Source organism: Pomacea canaliculata, linkage group LG3, assembly GCF_003073045.1.
Source record: "Pomacea canaliculata isolate SZHN2017 linkage group LG3, ASM307304v1, whole genome shotgun sequence".
NCBI lineage: Eukaryota > Metazoa > Mollusca > Gastropoda > Architaenioglossa > Ampullariidae > Pomacea > Pomacea canaliculata.
The window spans coordinates 5,211,180-5,228,829 of NC_037592.1; the positions used below are offsets into that span (position 1 = coordinate 5,211,180).

General features: G+C 38.3%; 1 protein-coding gene across 8 annotated transcripts in view; it reads right to left on the reverse strand.

Annotated features, from left to right (window-relative positions):
- The window catches only part of LOC112560634 (liprin-beta-1-like), a 67,047-nt gene continuing 49,397 nt past the window's right edge, over positions 1-17,650 (reverse strand). For 7 of the 8 annotated variants that reach the window (XM_025232586.1, XM_025232587.1, XM_025232589.1 and 4 more), the window contains 17 exons: positions 16,395-16,456; positions 15,492-15,576; positions 14,983-15,080; positions 14,471-14,531; positions 13,780-13,916; positions 13,172-13,394; positions 9,649-9,760; positions 9,393-9,515; positions 9,003-9,156; positions 8,550-8,661; positions 8,116-8,204; positions 7,517-7,642; positions 7,180-7,317; positions 6,740-6,928; positions 6,343-6,459; positions 6,150-6,209; positions 1-5,634 (listed from right to left, as the gene is read on the reverse strand). In XM_025232586.1, coding sequence (XP_025088371.1) covers positions 5,581-5,634; positions 6,150-6,209; positions 6,343-6,459; positions 6,740-6,928; positions 7,180-7,317; positions 7,517-7,642; positions 8,116-8,204; positions 8,550-8,661; positions 9,003-9,156; positions 9,393-9,515; positions 9,649-9,760; positions 13,172-13,394; positions 13,780-13,916; positions 14,471-14,531; positions 14,983-15,080; positions 15,492-15,576; positions 16,395-16,456 — 1,940 coding nt within the window. In that variant the 3' untranslated portion in view covers positions 1-5,580. The remainder of the gene's footprint in view (positions 5,635-6,149; positions 6,210-6,342; positions 6,460-6,739; positions 6,929-7,179; positions 7,318-7,516; positions 7,643-8,115; positions 8,205-8,549; positions 8,662-9,002; positions 9,157-9,392; positions 9,516-9,648; positions 9,761-13,171; positions 13,395-13,779; positions 13,917-14,470; positions 14,532-14,982; positions 15,081-15,491; positions 15,577-16,394; positions 16,457-17,650) is intronic. The other variant, XM_025232590.1, reaches the window with a different exon arrangement.

Below are 17,650 nucleotides of genomic sequence, written 5' to 3' on the forward strand. Positions count from 1 at the left end.
TTCATTTCAGCACCAAGAAGGTGTTCTTTATTGGTCTGTTAAAGTAACTGGCTGAATTATGAACTACACACACATACAGTGTAAACATGACAAAAAACAATAAATCATTGGTTACATTTTGCAATCCTAGTATTTTTCATCCCTCATTTTATTTAAAGTATAAAAAAGCCACGAGATTAAGTTTTTACCAGTTTAAACTCTAAACATTTAAACCCGTAAAATGCTTAAGTGTGAACACTTAAATCATTAAAGGGAGGGGGATGGGGCGATATCTGACAGAACTAAACAGAATGGTTTGTACACAAGTTAGCACCCACTTTACCAGTAGAAACATGCAGACCTCATTGTTAAATGAGTTAAAACAAAATTAAAGCCTACAAAAACACCAAAAGAAGTTGAATTTTCTAATGTTAATTTCTAACTGTTTTGAATTGGCATGCTCAGTCTAGCTGCATTTAATTCTTTCAATTTAATTGATTTCTCAGATGCAAACAGCTGATCTTCATTAAGATGCTATGCTACAACAAAATTAAATTCTTTTGGGGCATAAGCATATTATGACTGAAACAATTTTGCAAAAGGTGTGCACAAGACAACAAAATAGTGGTGACAATGCAGCAACTGCAGCTTTTTAACATAATGAGGTGAGGTGAAAAAAAGACCCATGGTACAATCAATAATACAACCTACTAACTAAGTACAATACTCGGGAGGCGTGGAAAGCAAGTGTGAATTGTGCATCACAAATTTAGGCCACAATTGGCAGCGGTCGACAACTGCAAGCATTACTTTTTTTTTTTTTAAAGAATCTGTACTAAAACAAAAAAAATTATCTGTGAAGATAAATTTTGATCAGGTCTCAGAAATAATCTTCACACCAACAGCTACAGCCTAGTATTCTTCATAAAGTTTTGTATTCTGTGAAATGTCTTAAAAAGTTGACATCAGTTTTTCATGTCCAAATTCCTCTGCACACCTTCTGCATTTGATAAAACTCTTTATCAAAATCTTTCCCAATTTCTAAATCTTGAATGAAAAATTACACTAAAACTTAGAAAATGATGCTACGTGTATAATCTATTTAATAATTAACTCTTTTAGGACCATAAGGACTGTAGGCGAATAATTGTAGATTTCATGGCATTTTAGTGAAAAAATTACATAGGGATTAATCTTTAAAGTGCTGTTCTGCATAGTTCTTGAGATATACCACAGGGGGTATCCCATGCTGTAACATCAAAATTATCAAGGAAATATGCTAACAAAAATTTTAGTACATTACATTAGGGACATCCAAGAGCAAGACCATCAACAATCTGTCCTGTTGACACATCGTAGGATTTATATAAAAAAATTTCTGTATGGTTTTCAAATGGAAAATTTCCATTAATCTGATAAATGATTTTACAGATATTTTTTAATGTTACTGTTCTATCAAGGGGTTTCTGGGAATAAAAATACACTTTGTGAACATCAGGAGATTTAAGAACTCCATATACAGCTGTAGTGAAAATGTCTGTAGACCAAAATAAATGTAGATAACTTATGTAGATAAAGCTACATTTTCGATGCTGCTGTCACCAAAATTTTCATTTTTTTCAAGCTCAAAAAGTTGATTACCTTAGCCACCAGTTTAGAAAGTAGGGGTATAGGTGACTGAGAGCAAGGTTAAAGAGACTGGAAGCCAAGGATGGGTGGGGTGGAAGCATGCCAAGGCACAATAGGGTTAAAATAAAATAGGAAGCTATGAAGAACACAAAAACACTTGACCTCACCCCATCCATGTCCATACCAATTACCACAGCTTCTTTTCACATAATAAGAGAGCAGCATTACTTTAAGGGAAACACACCCTAAAAGTTAACCAAAAAACTGACACTTCACGCAACCTTGTCCCAAAGATTTTACTTAGTAAGGCTCACACAAGTCACTAACCTTTGAATGGTACATTGTTTTATGTAGCTCAGTTTGCAGCTACCAACTTCCTGACATCAACATAATGATGGCAGCAGAAGGTGGTAAAATGACTACAATGCAGAGATGTAGAGAGTGATGACTGAAATGATGATGGGGTCGCTAATAATAGCAATAATAATAGTTATGATCAAGGGATTAAAGAGTTAAGAGAGTAATAAACTGAATCTGGGCCATTGTACTCCCGCTTTAGCTCCAGCTGTCCACACTGATACAGACAGACAACTTGAAGGTTTGGCATGCTAGCTTCATCTGAGTGGCACATGAACGCTGCTTACTGGTTGAGAACGTCAGAAGCAAGGCACAAGTGGCAAATAACACAACGACCAGGTCAATCACATATACCAGTGACCATGACAAATATTGAAGCACAAAAATACAAATTGCTCCACAATGAGCAACAGTTGTTTCATCCAATATTCAGTTATATATGGTAGACAAGGTTACAAAAATAAATTTTTGCAAGTCTGGTTGACAGCTTCATCTGCCTACCTACACATCCATCGTCAGTATTTACAACTTGTCCCAAACATGCAAACAAAATTTAAATACTTAAAAAATATGCACAAACTGCAACTCTTACAATATAAAATGATGAACTGCCAATATCTTTATAAGTCAAAACTTTGCTGATCCCAACACCAAGTGCCAACATCTATAAATGCCACGATAAAATTTACATTATGCCAGTGTTGAGGCAGCAGGTTTTCTTGACTGCCTGTCTTCAGGTGTTGATCTCTTTACTTGGGTCCTTACCCTAACCCCTACCCTCCCCTGAAGTCTTGGCAATTTTTCTTAAACTTTTCTTTCAGCAGTTTCAGATCGCCATGAGGCTTTACCAGGCCAACATCAAGTTGGTCACCATGACCAGCAAGTCAATTCTGCTGAAAAATTCCTGCAACACCAAGTGACCTAAGAAATCTGCAGTCTCTTGGTAGCAAGCTAGGAAGATTGTCCCAATCCCTGAAAGCATATAGTAGGCTTGCCTAACCAGGTTTTTAATATTTGTCAGAATAAAATCCTAATTATGCAGAAACTTTTTTGCAAAATTTGAAAACCATTTGGCCAACCCAAGTGCAACCTTTACAAAGGAGTTGGCAGCAGCAACACAAGTATACCATATGTAATAGGATTTTATCAAGAGTAGATGATCAGGATAGATCATATGGTCTGGAAAACAGTGCAGGTAAGATTGAGGAAGACATCAACGGTTTTGGTGATACCAGACCAGATATTTTTGTGAACAGTTATTATTTAAAAAGTCAGCAGTTTTAGGTGCATGTCAGTCACTTCGCAATAGGTAGGGGTTGGGGGAGATAGTACTTTATGCTTGAAGCCAGCAACTACAGTTCTGTCATGGCTAAGCCGATGCCAGCTGCAGAGAAAGAACAGTGTGACCAAGATAAAACCCAGGGCACGACACAGAGTATCCTCATGAAGCAGCCTGCTAATGCATTCACAAGAAAGAAAATCTTTGGACTGTGAGGTTCCTATACCATGTGTCATTGTCCATCTTGGCATCTTTGAGTTCCTGCTTGAGCAAAGGGAGGAGGAAAACTTCAACAATAATCACTTCACCAAGGCAAGAATGGGCTCAGATATAAATGTTTTGTTGTTTCAGCAAGCTCAGAGGGTAAATCTGCTAATGGCTCCACACTTCTTGGGGTAGCAGCATCAGAACAGGCATGTTAGAACACGCAAAAGAGAACTTTTGAGAACAAGTGCCTGAGAAAGCTTTGATCAAAAATGTCATATGAAAAGTAATAAAATGTTTAAAAAAAAAGAAAGATTAAAAAAGACTTTGTTTGGATGTATCACGAATTATGATAACCAGGTCATTATTTATCAGGGTTAGTTGTAGTGTGATGGTACCCTGAAAATAGTGGGCGCAAAACTGTGGCAATTGTGAATGATTATTATGCTAGGACTGGCACTCTTTTGAGATAAAAAATATTTTAGCTGGCAAAGTTATCCCTGCAATAGCCATAGTGGTCGTGGGAATGGCATGGAACGCTAGGAATAATCATAATGCAGGTTGTCTCTTTAAGTATTATGCACACGTGCATGTACATACACAAGATGCATGAGCACACGCATGCTTTTAACCACTTCAAATTTTACAGCTGTAACTACAAGACAGTGAGTTGATGATGATTTTTGAAAGCTCCTATAAAAAAACTTTATCTTCGTAAAACACTAAACAGGAAATCCAAATGGGTTTATGAAGGTATTATCTCCCTTAAATTGTGGAACACTAATCCTCTTCCACCCCTTTATACTCCATCCAAAGCATGCTTTGGAGCTGAGGATAAAGTACCCAGAATTTACCTGTCTAAGCCACAGCATCTTCAATGATGATCACACTTCAAATAAAGAAAAAGTTATTGGTGTAAATTTTGCAGTTCACTTGCAGACTACTACTCTTTCCCTCACGCAGTAAGCCGCCTGTAAATGTGGATGCTACACAGCTGTTCTCTTCTGTATCCTGATGCTGTACAACCTGGGCCCACTATCTCTGGTCATGGTAGCTACTGCTGCAGATGCACATTTTAGCACCCTGCACACAGGGGCATTTATTGTATTCAGACCAGGCAGTGAAAAAAAATCACACAAGAATCAAAGTCCACAGCCAGAGTCAGCGAGTTTAAACACTTCTTTCAGCACCATTCCTTATGGCACTAAATGGTGTGATGGTATACAATACACGAATCCTTTCTAACTTTGGATTCCAGAGATTTTAGGATTTTTCACAAATCTTTCAGACAAAGTGAGGTTGAAGTCCACATTTCCAGAAAGACATCAGTGTTGACAGAAAATAATTCCTTTCTAACATGGTGTCGGATGTTGTTTCCAGTGTCACGAGTCATTTTCTTTCACGAAGTCTTTATTTCAGTATTTATGCACAACCACATACTGTCTGAAATTTTTATACATTGTCATCCATCTCCGTACAGATGAAGAACCGATCTTCAACATCACACTATGCACTCTGAATTCTCAATTAACACAAACTTCAACTGTCTTCAGATTACTTTATCTCCACAGATAAGAAATACCAGTAAGAAAACATAGCCATTGCGAACATCTTCATCACAACATGATAAGTCATCCATGAATTAAGGCCAGCCTTTTCTTGGATGCTCAGCCAGATCCAGTTCTGACCAAAATGATCATGACCACAAATTGATTTTTGGTCATGCTCTTTGAAAGTCAGTGTTTAGTTTAAAAAAATGGTAGACAGACAACACAACCTGTCTTGCATATTTTCTTTTTGTTCTTTTTGTCTAAAGTCTCTTGATAAGATCCTGGTTTTAGCAAACTGTCAACGGCAGCAGTATGATTCTTCTCAAACAAGTTTGCTCTTTCACACATTTATGACAAGTTTTCAGTAAGTAATGTGATGAGGATAATCAAACTCCTCTGAAGGCATGTGCTCCATCCACTCTTCCAGCTGTCGGAAAGCAGTTACTGTTTCCAGTAAATGAATGCTTCAATCATCTTGAAAAGTTATCCACCCTGATGCCATAGCCAAGAGACAAGAGAAAAGTAAGGTTCCATTTCTGCAAACAGCGGAAACTTGGAGGGAGGAGCAGCCACTTCCTTGCATCAGACGTTCGATGTTTTGGCCGAGTCAAGAAACCTCTCCTGAGACAGCATGGTCTAGTTAAAAAAAAAAAAAAAACCACATCAGTTATCAAAAATAAACTATAAAACTTAGCATAGTCATGATTCTAGATGAAAACAATTTGAAAATGGTACCAGCAAGCAATGTGATGTGATGTTATTGCAACATTTCACTGGCATATTTGTGATTTATATATCACCTTCTCACAGAATCATGTCAAATAAGGCAAAATCTGTAATAGCTCTTGTATTTATGTTTTTCCTTTATAAAGTGTAAAGAAGCTAATTCATTTAAGTAACACTTCATTAGCTGAGTGTGGCAGCTGCTCCTATCAACTATTACCAAGGGTCACAGTTCATTTACTCAGGATGAATTATGCTTTCCTATCAACCATGGCTTTGAGTTTAAGGCTGATGAGCAAAGGGAGTTAGCATTAAAAACACTATTGTTACAGAAAGCAAGATTAGTTCTAAACAAGAGTGCTCACTGTAAGGCTGATAATGACCAACATAGTTACAGTCAAAAACTGTTTTACAGAAAGACTGCTTACTGTAAGGGAGTTTATTTCTTTCGACATAGCACCAATCTCCTGGGCTGCCCTGGCATCACCCTGCAATACAATAGCATCGGTCGTGTGAAAGATAGATACTGACATGATTGTAATAACAGAAAATGTTAAAAGGAAGAATAGAAGTATTCAAGTATATGTCAGAGAAAAAGAGCAGATTATTTGTTGTACTAACCTGAGTTCCATTTTTCAGCGTGCCTTGTGAGTTTTGACCATCCATTGGGCAAATAAATCCATCAGCCTCTGTCTCTGACTTGCTACGTTTGTGGCCAAAAAGACCAAACTTTCCTTTCTGTACCAAAAACAGAAACATTTTTCTCTGCACACTTTTAAGATTTCTTGCCACTGTAGCTTTATTCAAAACATTCATATTCAACGGCAGTGATGCTAAACTTCCATTTTCAAATAAGTTAAAACCCAACATGGCAGCTGACTTGCCAAAGCTTTCCTAAAATATTTCAAAACTCTTTTAGTTAACAACAACAACAACAACAACAAAATGTTCAGCATCCTGCAGAGTAGAATATTTATTTCACTTGAGCTTTAAAATATGCATTATGTGAAATGCTGACCTTAACTTTTGCGTTTACAAGAAGAGGCTGGTAGCCAGGCAACGACTCAAACTCTCGCTTGCGTGTCTGGGTCTCGGGGCCAATGATACCCACAAAGTGGGTAGATAAGTGTCGCCTCAGCAGTGTCTTGTTGGTAGGAATGGATAACAACTGGGCAAATAACTCCGCATTGAATCTTGGTTCCAGCACCTATGCGAAATCAACACACTAAAAATTCTGACATCGACACAAGAGAAAAAAAAACAAAACAAAAAGATTAAAAAAACTGCAGTTAATTTGTGTCAAATGTAGCTTTCCTCGATTTTTAACCAATAAAATTATTAAGCCCATGAAAATCTCAGACTACAGATTGTTTCTAAGGGATTTCATTATTTATTTAATATTTAAAAAAATTAAAACGACGAAGGCATCACACAACAGATCATATACTACAGACTAACCATCAATGCCCCATGAACACCGCTTCCACGTAGGTTTGGTGCATACTCAGACAAATCGATTGTACGTAGCCACTCCATAACTCTGTGATTGGTCCACAGCATAACCTCCCCTGGCTGATTTTGAATCGGCTGATTGAGCTGAAATGAGGACAAAAATTAGACAGTCTAGTTAGCAACCATATAAACATGAACAGGTAGACTTATGTATGCAGTGGATGCCACTTGTTGTCTTGTAGTTCGAGAGTGATTGATATCCTTGTTTCTCAAAGACAGAACTAAATGCACTAATACTACTGACATTGATACACAAAACATTTAAGTTTTAACAGTTCACTACCTCCTCTGGGAATGGCCGCCGCCGAAGGCAGGATGGATTAAAGGCATTGAGACGCAATATTTGGATGCCTCGCTTGATGCTGATATGATGGAGTTCATTAGTGACCTTGAGTGCCAAAAGATCATCCTGGGAACAAGACAACCCCACAGCAGTTAATCTTTGAGATATTTTTTTTTTTTTAGAGTATTAATCATGTCTTGATGGATGCTGACAGAGAGAGAATGTACTCTAAAGCAGCTTGGAAATGTATTCATTAAGTTCATGAATGTTCTGTAACTAACACTGCATTAAACTAAAATGTTAATGCGTTGCTGTTTTACATTAGTTCATTACGAGAGATGCAGGAGATATACTGTATTAATCATTTTGTTATATATGGTGAAGTATTAATATGTTAACATTATGATGATATTAAGCAGTTCAATATGTCAATGTCAAGAATGGATGCTTACCAATCTAAGCATGTCTACTTTCAGTATTTCAATTTTGTTTCTGTTTTTCTTTTACAACCGAGCAATTTCTACTGCAGTCAAATGCTTTATTAGTTTAAATAGGTGAAAGGAAAAGATTTGTATATACAATAGGCATTACAGACTTACCACAGTCAAGTAGTGAAGCATACGGCCATCAACACGCGCATCATAGAACAAGTCCTTGTACTGGGGCAAACCAATATCATCCAACCAGCCTGACAAAAGTACAAAAGTCAATATCATCTAGCCAGCCTGTGACAAATATGTATTACAGTCATCTATGGTGCTCACCTATCTTTAGGGTAATGAGTTTAAGAAACACTTTGGTTTCTTTATGCTTAAAAAAAACCAACCCAACAAACACTTATGTTGCAACTTTTAAGTTTTGAAGGCTCTTGCATTTTCAGTCACAAGACAGATCATGTGAACACACAAACTCTCTCTGCCTGAATCACTGTAACACAGAGAAACTCACTGAAGAATGGCTGAATGACTCTACAACTGATTCCCAAAGAGTTGTGATCACAGACACATGTGAAAGACACAACACAACTACTCACGAGCAATAAAATTGTGGTCTAAAAGGCTGAGATGGTCTCCCTTTTCTGATCCAATAGCTTGCAGGGCCAGCTGCAGCTTTTTCCGATGCAGGGGATTTTTCATTCCCAGGTCCTGGAGAAAGCGATATGCATGCATTTCATTATTTTCTTTGTTCATTTAGTGTTTACTTGAATGTGTCCACATTTTTATACACATAGCTCTAGTATGTGCAATAAAAAGTGGACACACTAGGGAAAGAAAAAAAGGGACTGCAGAAGACTGATCCTACAATGAGCTTATGATGTCTAGATGGTCTTCCTTAAATGAAATCTTTAAATTAGCAGGAATGGAAATCCCTCATCTGAGCAGTAGATGGGGTCCTAGTAAGGGTTCATGGTGATCCTTTGTCACAAACCAGGACGAACAGTGCAGTAAAGCAGTCTCAAGAATACAAGACTGGTGCAGCCACCTACCTTCTCTAAGTCGTGTGCAGATGCCCTCAGCAACTGTTCCCCATTGCGTACCCAGCGCTTGCACTCGCCCAGGTACATATTCAGGCCAATTTCATTCAACCATGCCATCACACGGTCCCCGTCCCAGCGTGCAAATGGTGTATCCGTGTCAAACCTGCGCGACAGACAACGAAAACTGCTGTGTGGGTCAGTTGCAGGAAACCATACAGACCCATGTTCAAGTCAAGCAGAAGACAGACTGCCAGAACCGGCAACCCGAAAAGACTTGTATAATGAATCAAACCAGGGTAATGACAGGAAAAGTGTGTGTGTAAGATAGAGTAGATGGCAAGCTAACACTTTACTTTCATTCTTGTACAAATGATGTCACAGCAGATAAACACTACTCACAATTTACTTCGCTGGGACCAGCCCAGACGTGCTGTGGCTGTGGCACGCACCCCTCCTCGTCTGAACTCCCCATCATGGCGATCTCTTCCTCCTTCAAAGTCTTGTGAACTGCTGCGCTTCAATCTGCCAGACATTTGTTTACCACAGATAGATTCTATGCACAAGATTAGTGGCAGAGCTTACACTGCAGTGTGCATCAATTTGAGGAAATAAGGAAAAATTCAATGAAAATAATGATAATGAAAAAACATCTCACCTGCCAAACAAACGCCTCAGCCCTCTCCTCTTCTTGTGGTCAACGCCAATTGGTCCTGCTACTCCCATGTGCTGCAGCCCATCCTCGTCATCTGTCACAACTTCTGTGTGAGCTACACAGCAACACACATGCATGCATGCACACATAAGAACTAATGAGCAAATCATGCTTATGAATATTCAAGAACACACAAAATGATAACCAACAACAGAACAATCAGGTACAAAATTCCTAAATGGAATAAAAATGAAGCAGACTTCTCAGAAAAAAATCTAAGCAGAAGAAATGAGTCTACAGATGCATCAACTGCTGACAAAGACTGATGTCAGATTAATTTTTAAAGCCAAGCTAGTAAGGATATGGTGTCTCATGTGTTTTAGCCATTCTCGGCGAAGGACTCTTTGACATACTTTGTAGACTTCTAAGCTTACCTTCCATTTTTTAATTGTCACTAATTCAATCCCACTGAAGACACTACACTGATATCAAACTCAGCATTAATTCCCGACTTCTGAAGTGCTTGTAGAGTTTCACCACCTTTCATCTAGAGCATTGCTAGCATGTTCAACCTTGACTACTCATCAAATGAAAGCTACAGAGATTTAGATGCAATGAGAAATAGGGCTACAGGAAGTCATTACTCATTGCACTAGGAGCCGCCACACAAAGAACAGACTGATGCCTTCATTACTGCACATTCCTGTTCGGCTTATTCACAGACACAAATATGTCAAACTGCTGTCCTTCCCAGGTCAGTCAAGTACAGCATTTCTTACAGATTCATGTCCTATTTGATCACCTCAGAATAAAGAAATTTTAATGAATTAAATGGAAGAAGTGGGAATGAAATATAAAGAAGGAAGTACATGCTGTCATCTATCTCTCACACACCTCCCACATACAGAGCTAAACTTGTTGCCCTTGTTTTATTACTAAACAACAGACGGTTGGCAAGTGAATTGAGGTGTTGATGTTTCATGTCCGTTACTGCAGAGGTTGTGTAAAGTACTACAGGGAAATAATAACCCTTTCCCAGTCTGGACCTTGAAGATTGACATGGGTGGGGGTAGGGGAAGGGTGGACAGAGTGATAAAGGATAAGAAGGCCAGGATATGCCTGTCATCACAAAACAGTCGCCACTTAGTGACTTGTTGTTGCTTGTTTAACTGCTTACACAAACACAATTTTTCCCTGCTCAGTAACAATAAGGGAAATGGCCTAGGAAATGAATGTGATACAAAGGAAATCATATATATAGTTGCACCCTTACAATGGCAGCTTAAAAAAAAATTACAATGATCAGAGTCCATCAAGATGTTTTAAAAAATATGAGACAAATGAGAAAAACAGGAAAGTTATCGACTTAACTGTGCTGTCAAAAGATATTTAATATTCTTTGAAGGGTACTGTAGCTTTATGCAGTAAGCAGAGATCTTCTATGCTAAATGTTCTTGCTCTTTAGAGCTGAGACTAATGGTAACATTCAAAAAGTTTAAATGACAATGCTTTATCCATGTAAGTCACTTAACACAAACAAAACAAAACAAAACAAAAATGCAAAAAACATTCTGTTAGATATAGATATACATGTTAAAATAGTCAGCAAAATGTGAATGGGATAAAAAAACAAAAAAACTGTATTATCCAAAGCAACACTGTTTCCTGTGGGGAACACAAAATTCAAGTATTGTTTATTTTTTGGAGCAGCACTTTTGCAATACATGTCCAGGGGGAGTAATTGCAGAAAGGAAGGAAAAGTAAAACATGGAGAGCATGTGAAAAATAAGTGTTACAGGCTTTGTCAACTACTATCAAAACCTCAACAAGCCTGGCTATCAAAGACAAAAGGTTTCAAGCTCTGCCAGAGGTCTTGCCATCTAATGCTTCAATTATTTACAATTTCCAAGGGATTAATATGCTAAAAACGAAAAATGATAAGGAAAAACAAACTGCAGCGCTACCAAAATAGTTCTGATTAAAAGATCCTCTGCTGCAGTTAGCCATCTTGCTTGCTGTCATGATGCTCACCAGAACTTTAGACAGGTAGCTGGCAAGCAGCAGCTCAAGACTACACTGAATCATGCTCGGCTGGTCGATCTCAAGCTAACATACTCCAACGCATCTTTCTCCATCTAGTTTTTTTCCTCCCCATTTGACTTTCTATACATAATGCATGCAAGTTTTCTGATCAAGCTGTTAAGTACAATCCATGCACATGCTGTTGCTGTCCCATAAAACTTTCTACAACAAACGCTCAGGTATATTTAGCATGCTGAAAGCAAGATACAATATGAGGTTAAAAATAACATTCGTGAGTAAATGGATAGCAAAACAAAAGATGTACATCTGAATATATTCCAGTCTATGTCCAGACTGACTTTAGATACCTGATAATAAAGTCATCATGAGGGAAAACTTGGGTGGCAAATGTGGTGTCGAAGATAATTACTGAATCAAAAATGAAAGACCCAAACCTTATCATCTAATCCACATTAATGCAAACTAGCTCTGGACCAGAGACAGGAAATTGATTTGCCTGTTATTATTTATCCGTTTAGGATCTGCCTTGGACCAAAGAATCCCTTCACCTCCACAGCACTGATCAATGCTGTATTACACCACCAGGTGACCAAAAATAATTTTAGAATAATAATAATGTAATATTTTTGGATCAGTTTTTTTTTCACAAGATCTCCGACTTGTACACTACAGAAGTTGAGTCCACAACTAGTAGACATCATACAACAAAGTGGCCTGCGTTTGTTCCAACCAATTTGGTTTCTAGTACTTTTAGTGGAAATTCATATTCAATGGACTTATGAAACATGAAGTAAACCCCGAACACATGGAACATCACTGAATGAGAGATGAAAGAAACATGTGAAATGTGGCCCAACCTCTCCGTACTCATCCTCACCTCATGACAAGAAAAAATGTTAGCGAAAAGAAGAAAGAGAAAAAAAAAAAATTTAAAGATATCAAAGTACTCACATGAAATTGTGTATTCTTGCACATGTCATTATTGAAGAACAAAGAAAGTGCAAAGTGAGCGGGAATAAAATAAATGGGAGAAAACTAGTGGTGTAGGAAGATGCTCGTCTTCTGGAATGGGGGACTTCATGCTGACAGAGAACATTCACATTCTTGCCTTCTATTTATTTTGAAGGGCGGCTGCCCACCCGCACATTCCTATGCCACTGAAAACCCTGAGACAGCACACAGTCCTTTATGAGGGAAAACTGCATACTTTAGATATTCACATGTCTGGTATTTTTTACTGACAGAAAGTTAGGAGATGCAAACACATGGCTAGTGTTTAATTACTCAATAGCCTACACTGGCAGTTCATCCAGCCAATCAATAAATTCATGCAAGGTCACATGACTTGTCTGCTGCTATTGGTCCAAGCTGCAGGAAAGAGTAAATGCAAGCAGTGACTGGCAAGGGATTAGTCTGGTTTACAGAAGACTCAAGGCAGCTTGCATGATGGACTCGGCATGCAAATGAGGAGGCGTGGCTTCACCTAAGTTGGGTGCTGACGAGCTCCGCTTGCCTGACCTTATGCGCAACAGCGTTTTACTCAGGGTGGGGAAGCCGCGATTGCGCTTAGCTGACCCGGAAATGTCCCGCTCAATAGAAGCACCTTCCCTATTGCTGGCACCGTAACTGCTACTGTGCTTGGGCAACGTACCGTAACTACCCCCGATTCCAGAGTTACTCTCCTTCTTTTTGCCTTCTTGTGGTCCCTGGAAAGAAATACCAGTAAACATCAGTTACATTTGCACACACTTAAAACATATCTTTTAGCCTTAAATTTTATTACACCATCTGATGGAAATTAGATAATGAATTATTCTTTTCTTCTCACGTTATTCTTTGTCGAAAGAAATATATTGCTATCAGTGGCAATTTACTTAAAACATTTGAGATCTTAGCATAGAAAATGACTGCTATGGAAGCCAGACCACAGCATTCACAAACAAACAAGTTAAGATTTAAAAAAGGTGGTTTCAATGTTGAAACATTAGAAAAACAAAATACAACAACAAAGTAGCTCTGAATATGAAGGTAGACCAGTTAAATACTGAATGAAAGGAAAAAAGTTATGAGAGAGTAAGCAGCAGCAAAGACCTTGTCTCCAGAAGCCGCAATGTTCTCACAACTGTTGGAGCGAGTCATGCCCAGGGCTTGTCTGGCACTGGCTGGCAGGGAGTGGACTGGCACTACACTGGCATTTCCATTGAAGCGACTGGCATCCGTATTGTGAACTGAAAAGAGAGGACAAGAAAACAACTGAAAGATCTAAAAGGTATTACAACAAACAATGGATGAAAATAGAAAGACAGCAAACTTAATTTTTACTCTTCCTACTTTGTATTCTAAGCACGAACAAAACACTGTTTAAAGTACACATTAAAAAAAAAAAATCCAGTGGAAGATGATGAAGGTGATGATGATACGACTATTTATCCCAGAGGGCAATTGTAGACAACTCTATATGGACAAACACCACCACCACGACATATTCATATCCGCTGCACCAAACAGACTCTCAAACAATCATGGTTCAGGCTCACATATGATCTACATTCATTTGCACATACAGCAACGTTCAGAAGTCGCACAGCCAATGATGTGTGCGCAGGCATGCATGCAGTGTCTGTCTACTCCCCAGTGGGAGTTTTCATGACACTCCTCTTCTATAAATACACCACTTCTGAAACATTATTTCCATCAGAGCCAATCAAAGTTAATACAGCAATGCTCCTCTGTATTCTTGAGAATTATCTCCCTTTTCCACCACCCGATGAGGTGTACGTACCTGGAGTACTGGTGGCACTTGGGGATGACATTCCATGTCTGTTTTCTCTGTACTCATCGTTCTGCACACACACACACACACAGAACGTGCTAAGCTGCAATGCCAAGTTTAGTTTATGTCCCTAAGGAGTTAATTTTTTATTTTCTTTTTCAAAGTTTTTAGTTGGTTTGTCCCAAGTCTATTGTCCAGATATAAACAAATCACCTCATTTCCTTCTTTACTCTCCTAGGTTGTGACCACATTCATCAAATACAAATTCAGGGAAAATTCTCTTATCTGTAAGATCTCTGTACACATCCACCCCCCAAAAAAGGCTGGGCATCTGAAATTTCTCATTGTAGTGTCTGCTCCAAGACTATGTGTGTTTTATATATATATTTAAAAATGGTAAATGACATGCGCATACACAAGTGTGCAATATTTCCACCCTAAGCTTGTTTGCATAGATATACACACAAACTCACACACATGTAGCCTGCCACTGACATGACAAACATGCTTGCACTACTCACCATGCCGCTGTCCCTCAAAGAGGTGTCATGGATGGACGGTGTGGTGGAGGAGTTGGAGCTAGTGTCATCCTCAATATTCTGCAGGAGCTCCTCTACAGCTAGATACAGCAACGGCAAAATGATTTTAAAGGCGAATTGTCACTAATCTCCCCAGTGCTAACTCCGAACATTATTTTGTAATATTATGTAAAAATTATTCACCCTTAATATTACACAGGGTAACACAAGATCTTATACAGCTCACCACTTCCTTCTCTTGCATGTAAACATTAGCTTTCTAAAATAAACCATGAAATGTCGGAAGTTTCTGCCTGAATCTTTCTAAGACAAACTGGGTTGGTAAAGTGTGTGGGGTCTTCTTTTTTATTATGTTTTAAATTTATTTATTATTTTTTTTTTACTTGATAATTTTACAAGCAGATGATGTCATCTGACCTGGAAATTCTCACAATGAGGCTATGGTTAATTCTTTGATCTCTCCTGTGTACCAAATAGTGTAGCCAACATACCTTTCCTCCCCTGTGCTTGGACAAGAATCTCTTCTACTCGTCTGTAGCGCTTCAGCAGTCGCCTCATGTCGTCCAGTCTCCGATCCTGAAATAAAATCCATCAAGAAATTCTTTCTTAAAAACCCCTGCCTCTGGTGTGCAGGTAATTATTTTTTAGGGATACCTCTTGGGTGCAAGTATTTATATCTGAGGGATGCAGATGAATGAAAAGTCTAAAGTTCATCACATACTGCAGTTGGAAAAAATTATAACGTTTTATTTACATTAATAACAATATTTATCTTATTAAGGTTTCTTTGATGTCAATATTGTCTAATTGTTGTCAGTGGAACTGAATGCTGTATCACGGCTTCAAGATTTGGTCCTAATGTCTACAGCATTTTTCAGATGAGTAATTGTCATGATCACCTTGTAAGATCTGTGAAAGAAAATGTGGGAGAAAAATGAATCCTGAACAATGACAAGATGTCTAAACAGCTGTCACGACACAGCCAATTAAACCTTAATTATCTGCAAGCCACAAACACCTAAAAAAAAAAAAGTGAAAGAAGTTTTGTGCTTAGAAGAGATGGTGAAGAGCTCTCTGCTAAACTGCTTGTTCAAGTTTGTGCATCCATCTCTTCTAAGCACAAACAGGACTAACAAAAAATAAACACTAGAGTTCAGCAACAGAAAAAAAAAGCAAGTGGAGGGGGAAGGAAGAGAAATATGAGCTAGAGGGAAGAGTTATGAGGGATAGAAAGGCTGAAGCTGTTTCTTGCGTTATTTCACATCATTTGCTTTGCGCTGGAAGATGGGTTAGCAGAAAAAGAAGAAACAAGGATGATTTTATGAGTGATCATAATGTGCTTTGGACCAACATCTATCACAGCCTTCAGATTAGAATTCATTTATCATTACTACCTTGTCTTCATTGGACAGCATCAGTGCATCTACTGCTTTCTTTAGCTTTTCCACCTCCGTCTCTGAAAAGAAAAAGCAACTCATAAAAAAAGAGATATTTTTGTATGAATTCTTTTTATTAATTCAACACTGATGCAAAGTCATCTCTGGTTTTATATATTTATTAAATATGCTGCTGTCAAGCAAAATGTAAAATCCAACCTTGATTCTGTAATGAGTGTAAATCATATTCAACATCACAAAATATCTTACTTAGCAGTACATCTGCATCTTGTACTACAATATACACTTAGAGGTTAATTAAACCCTTACTGACCACACTGTTTTTGCAGTCTTCATTGTAAACGTTAACGTCTATTTGAAGAAAAGAAGAATGTGAAGATGTGTTGCTATTTTCACACTACAAAATTTGCTAGCGTGAACAGGATAAATGTATGATGGAAAAAATGGTTTATATAAGGTCAAAACTGTAGTGGTTGGCGGTGTTGCTGGGTGGAAGGAGATTACAAATTGCTCAAGCTTGCCAGAAAAGGGAGGCCACCCATCACCACAGAACCATAAAGAAGTGCATCACACTACCATCAACCAGTCAAGCGACTTACCGGTGGAGGCAGTTGTTTACTATGTAAACACTTCTAGACTAGTATGGTTGATGCCAGGGTCTCTGACAGACCATGGTTTCCCAGGCGCACTACAAGCTGTGCATTTTCGTTTAGTGCCCCATCAGGAATCAAAATTAAACTCAAGCACTTACAAGGCGACTACTGCTGGTAAACGTGTATGTGCAGAGTAATCACACGGCGCATACTAAAGCACTCAGTTTTGAAACAGATGCAAGATGTAATAATAATGTATACCATGCCCAATGTCACACAACACTTAAAGACCTTGGGTGACCACATCCTCTGCTTTATTCTTAGAGAGAGACACACACACAAGATCATGTGTCTAAATACATGATCAACATGCTTTTCTGATGTAGCAATCCAGCCAATATCCAACTGGTATTAAAGCACAGTTTGTTGAGAACTAAGCAAATTCAAAACAAGACTCAACAAGCATGATTTTCACAGACCAAGGGTAAACAGAGTCCTCACTGCTCTCTGTTCATTGGTAGAAATGTCATAACCAGAATTATAGAGATTAGGCATAAATATACAGGAATGTAGAAAACTATTCTGAACATTTTATTGTCATACTAAAAGACAACAGGTGTGATAATTATTTCCTTGTCTATCAATGGCAATGTGGTAGGT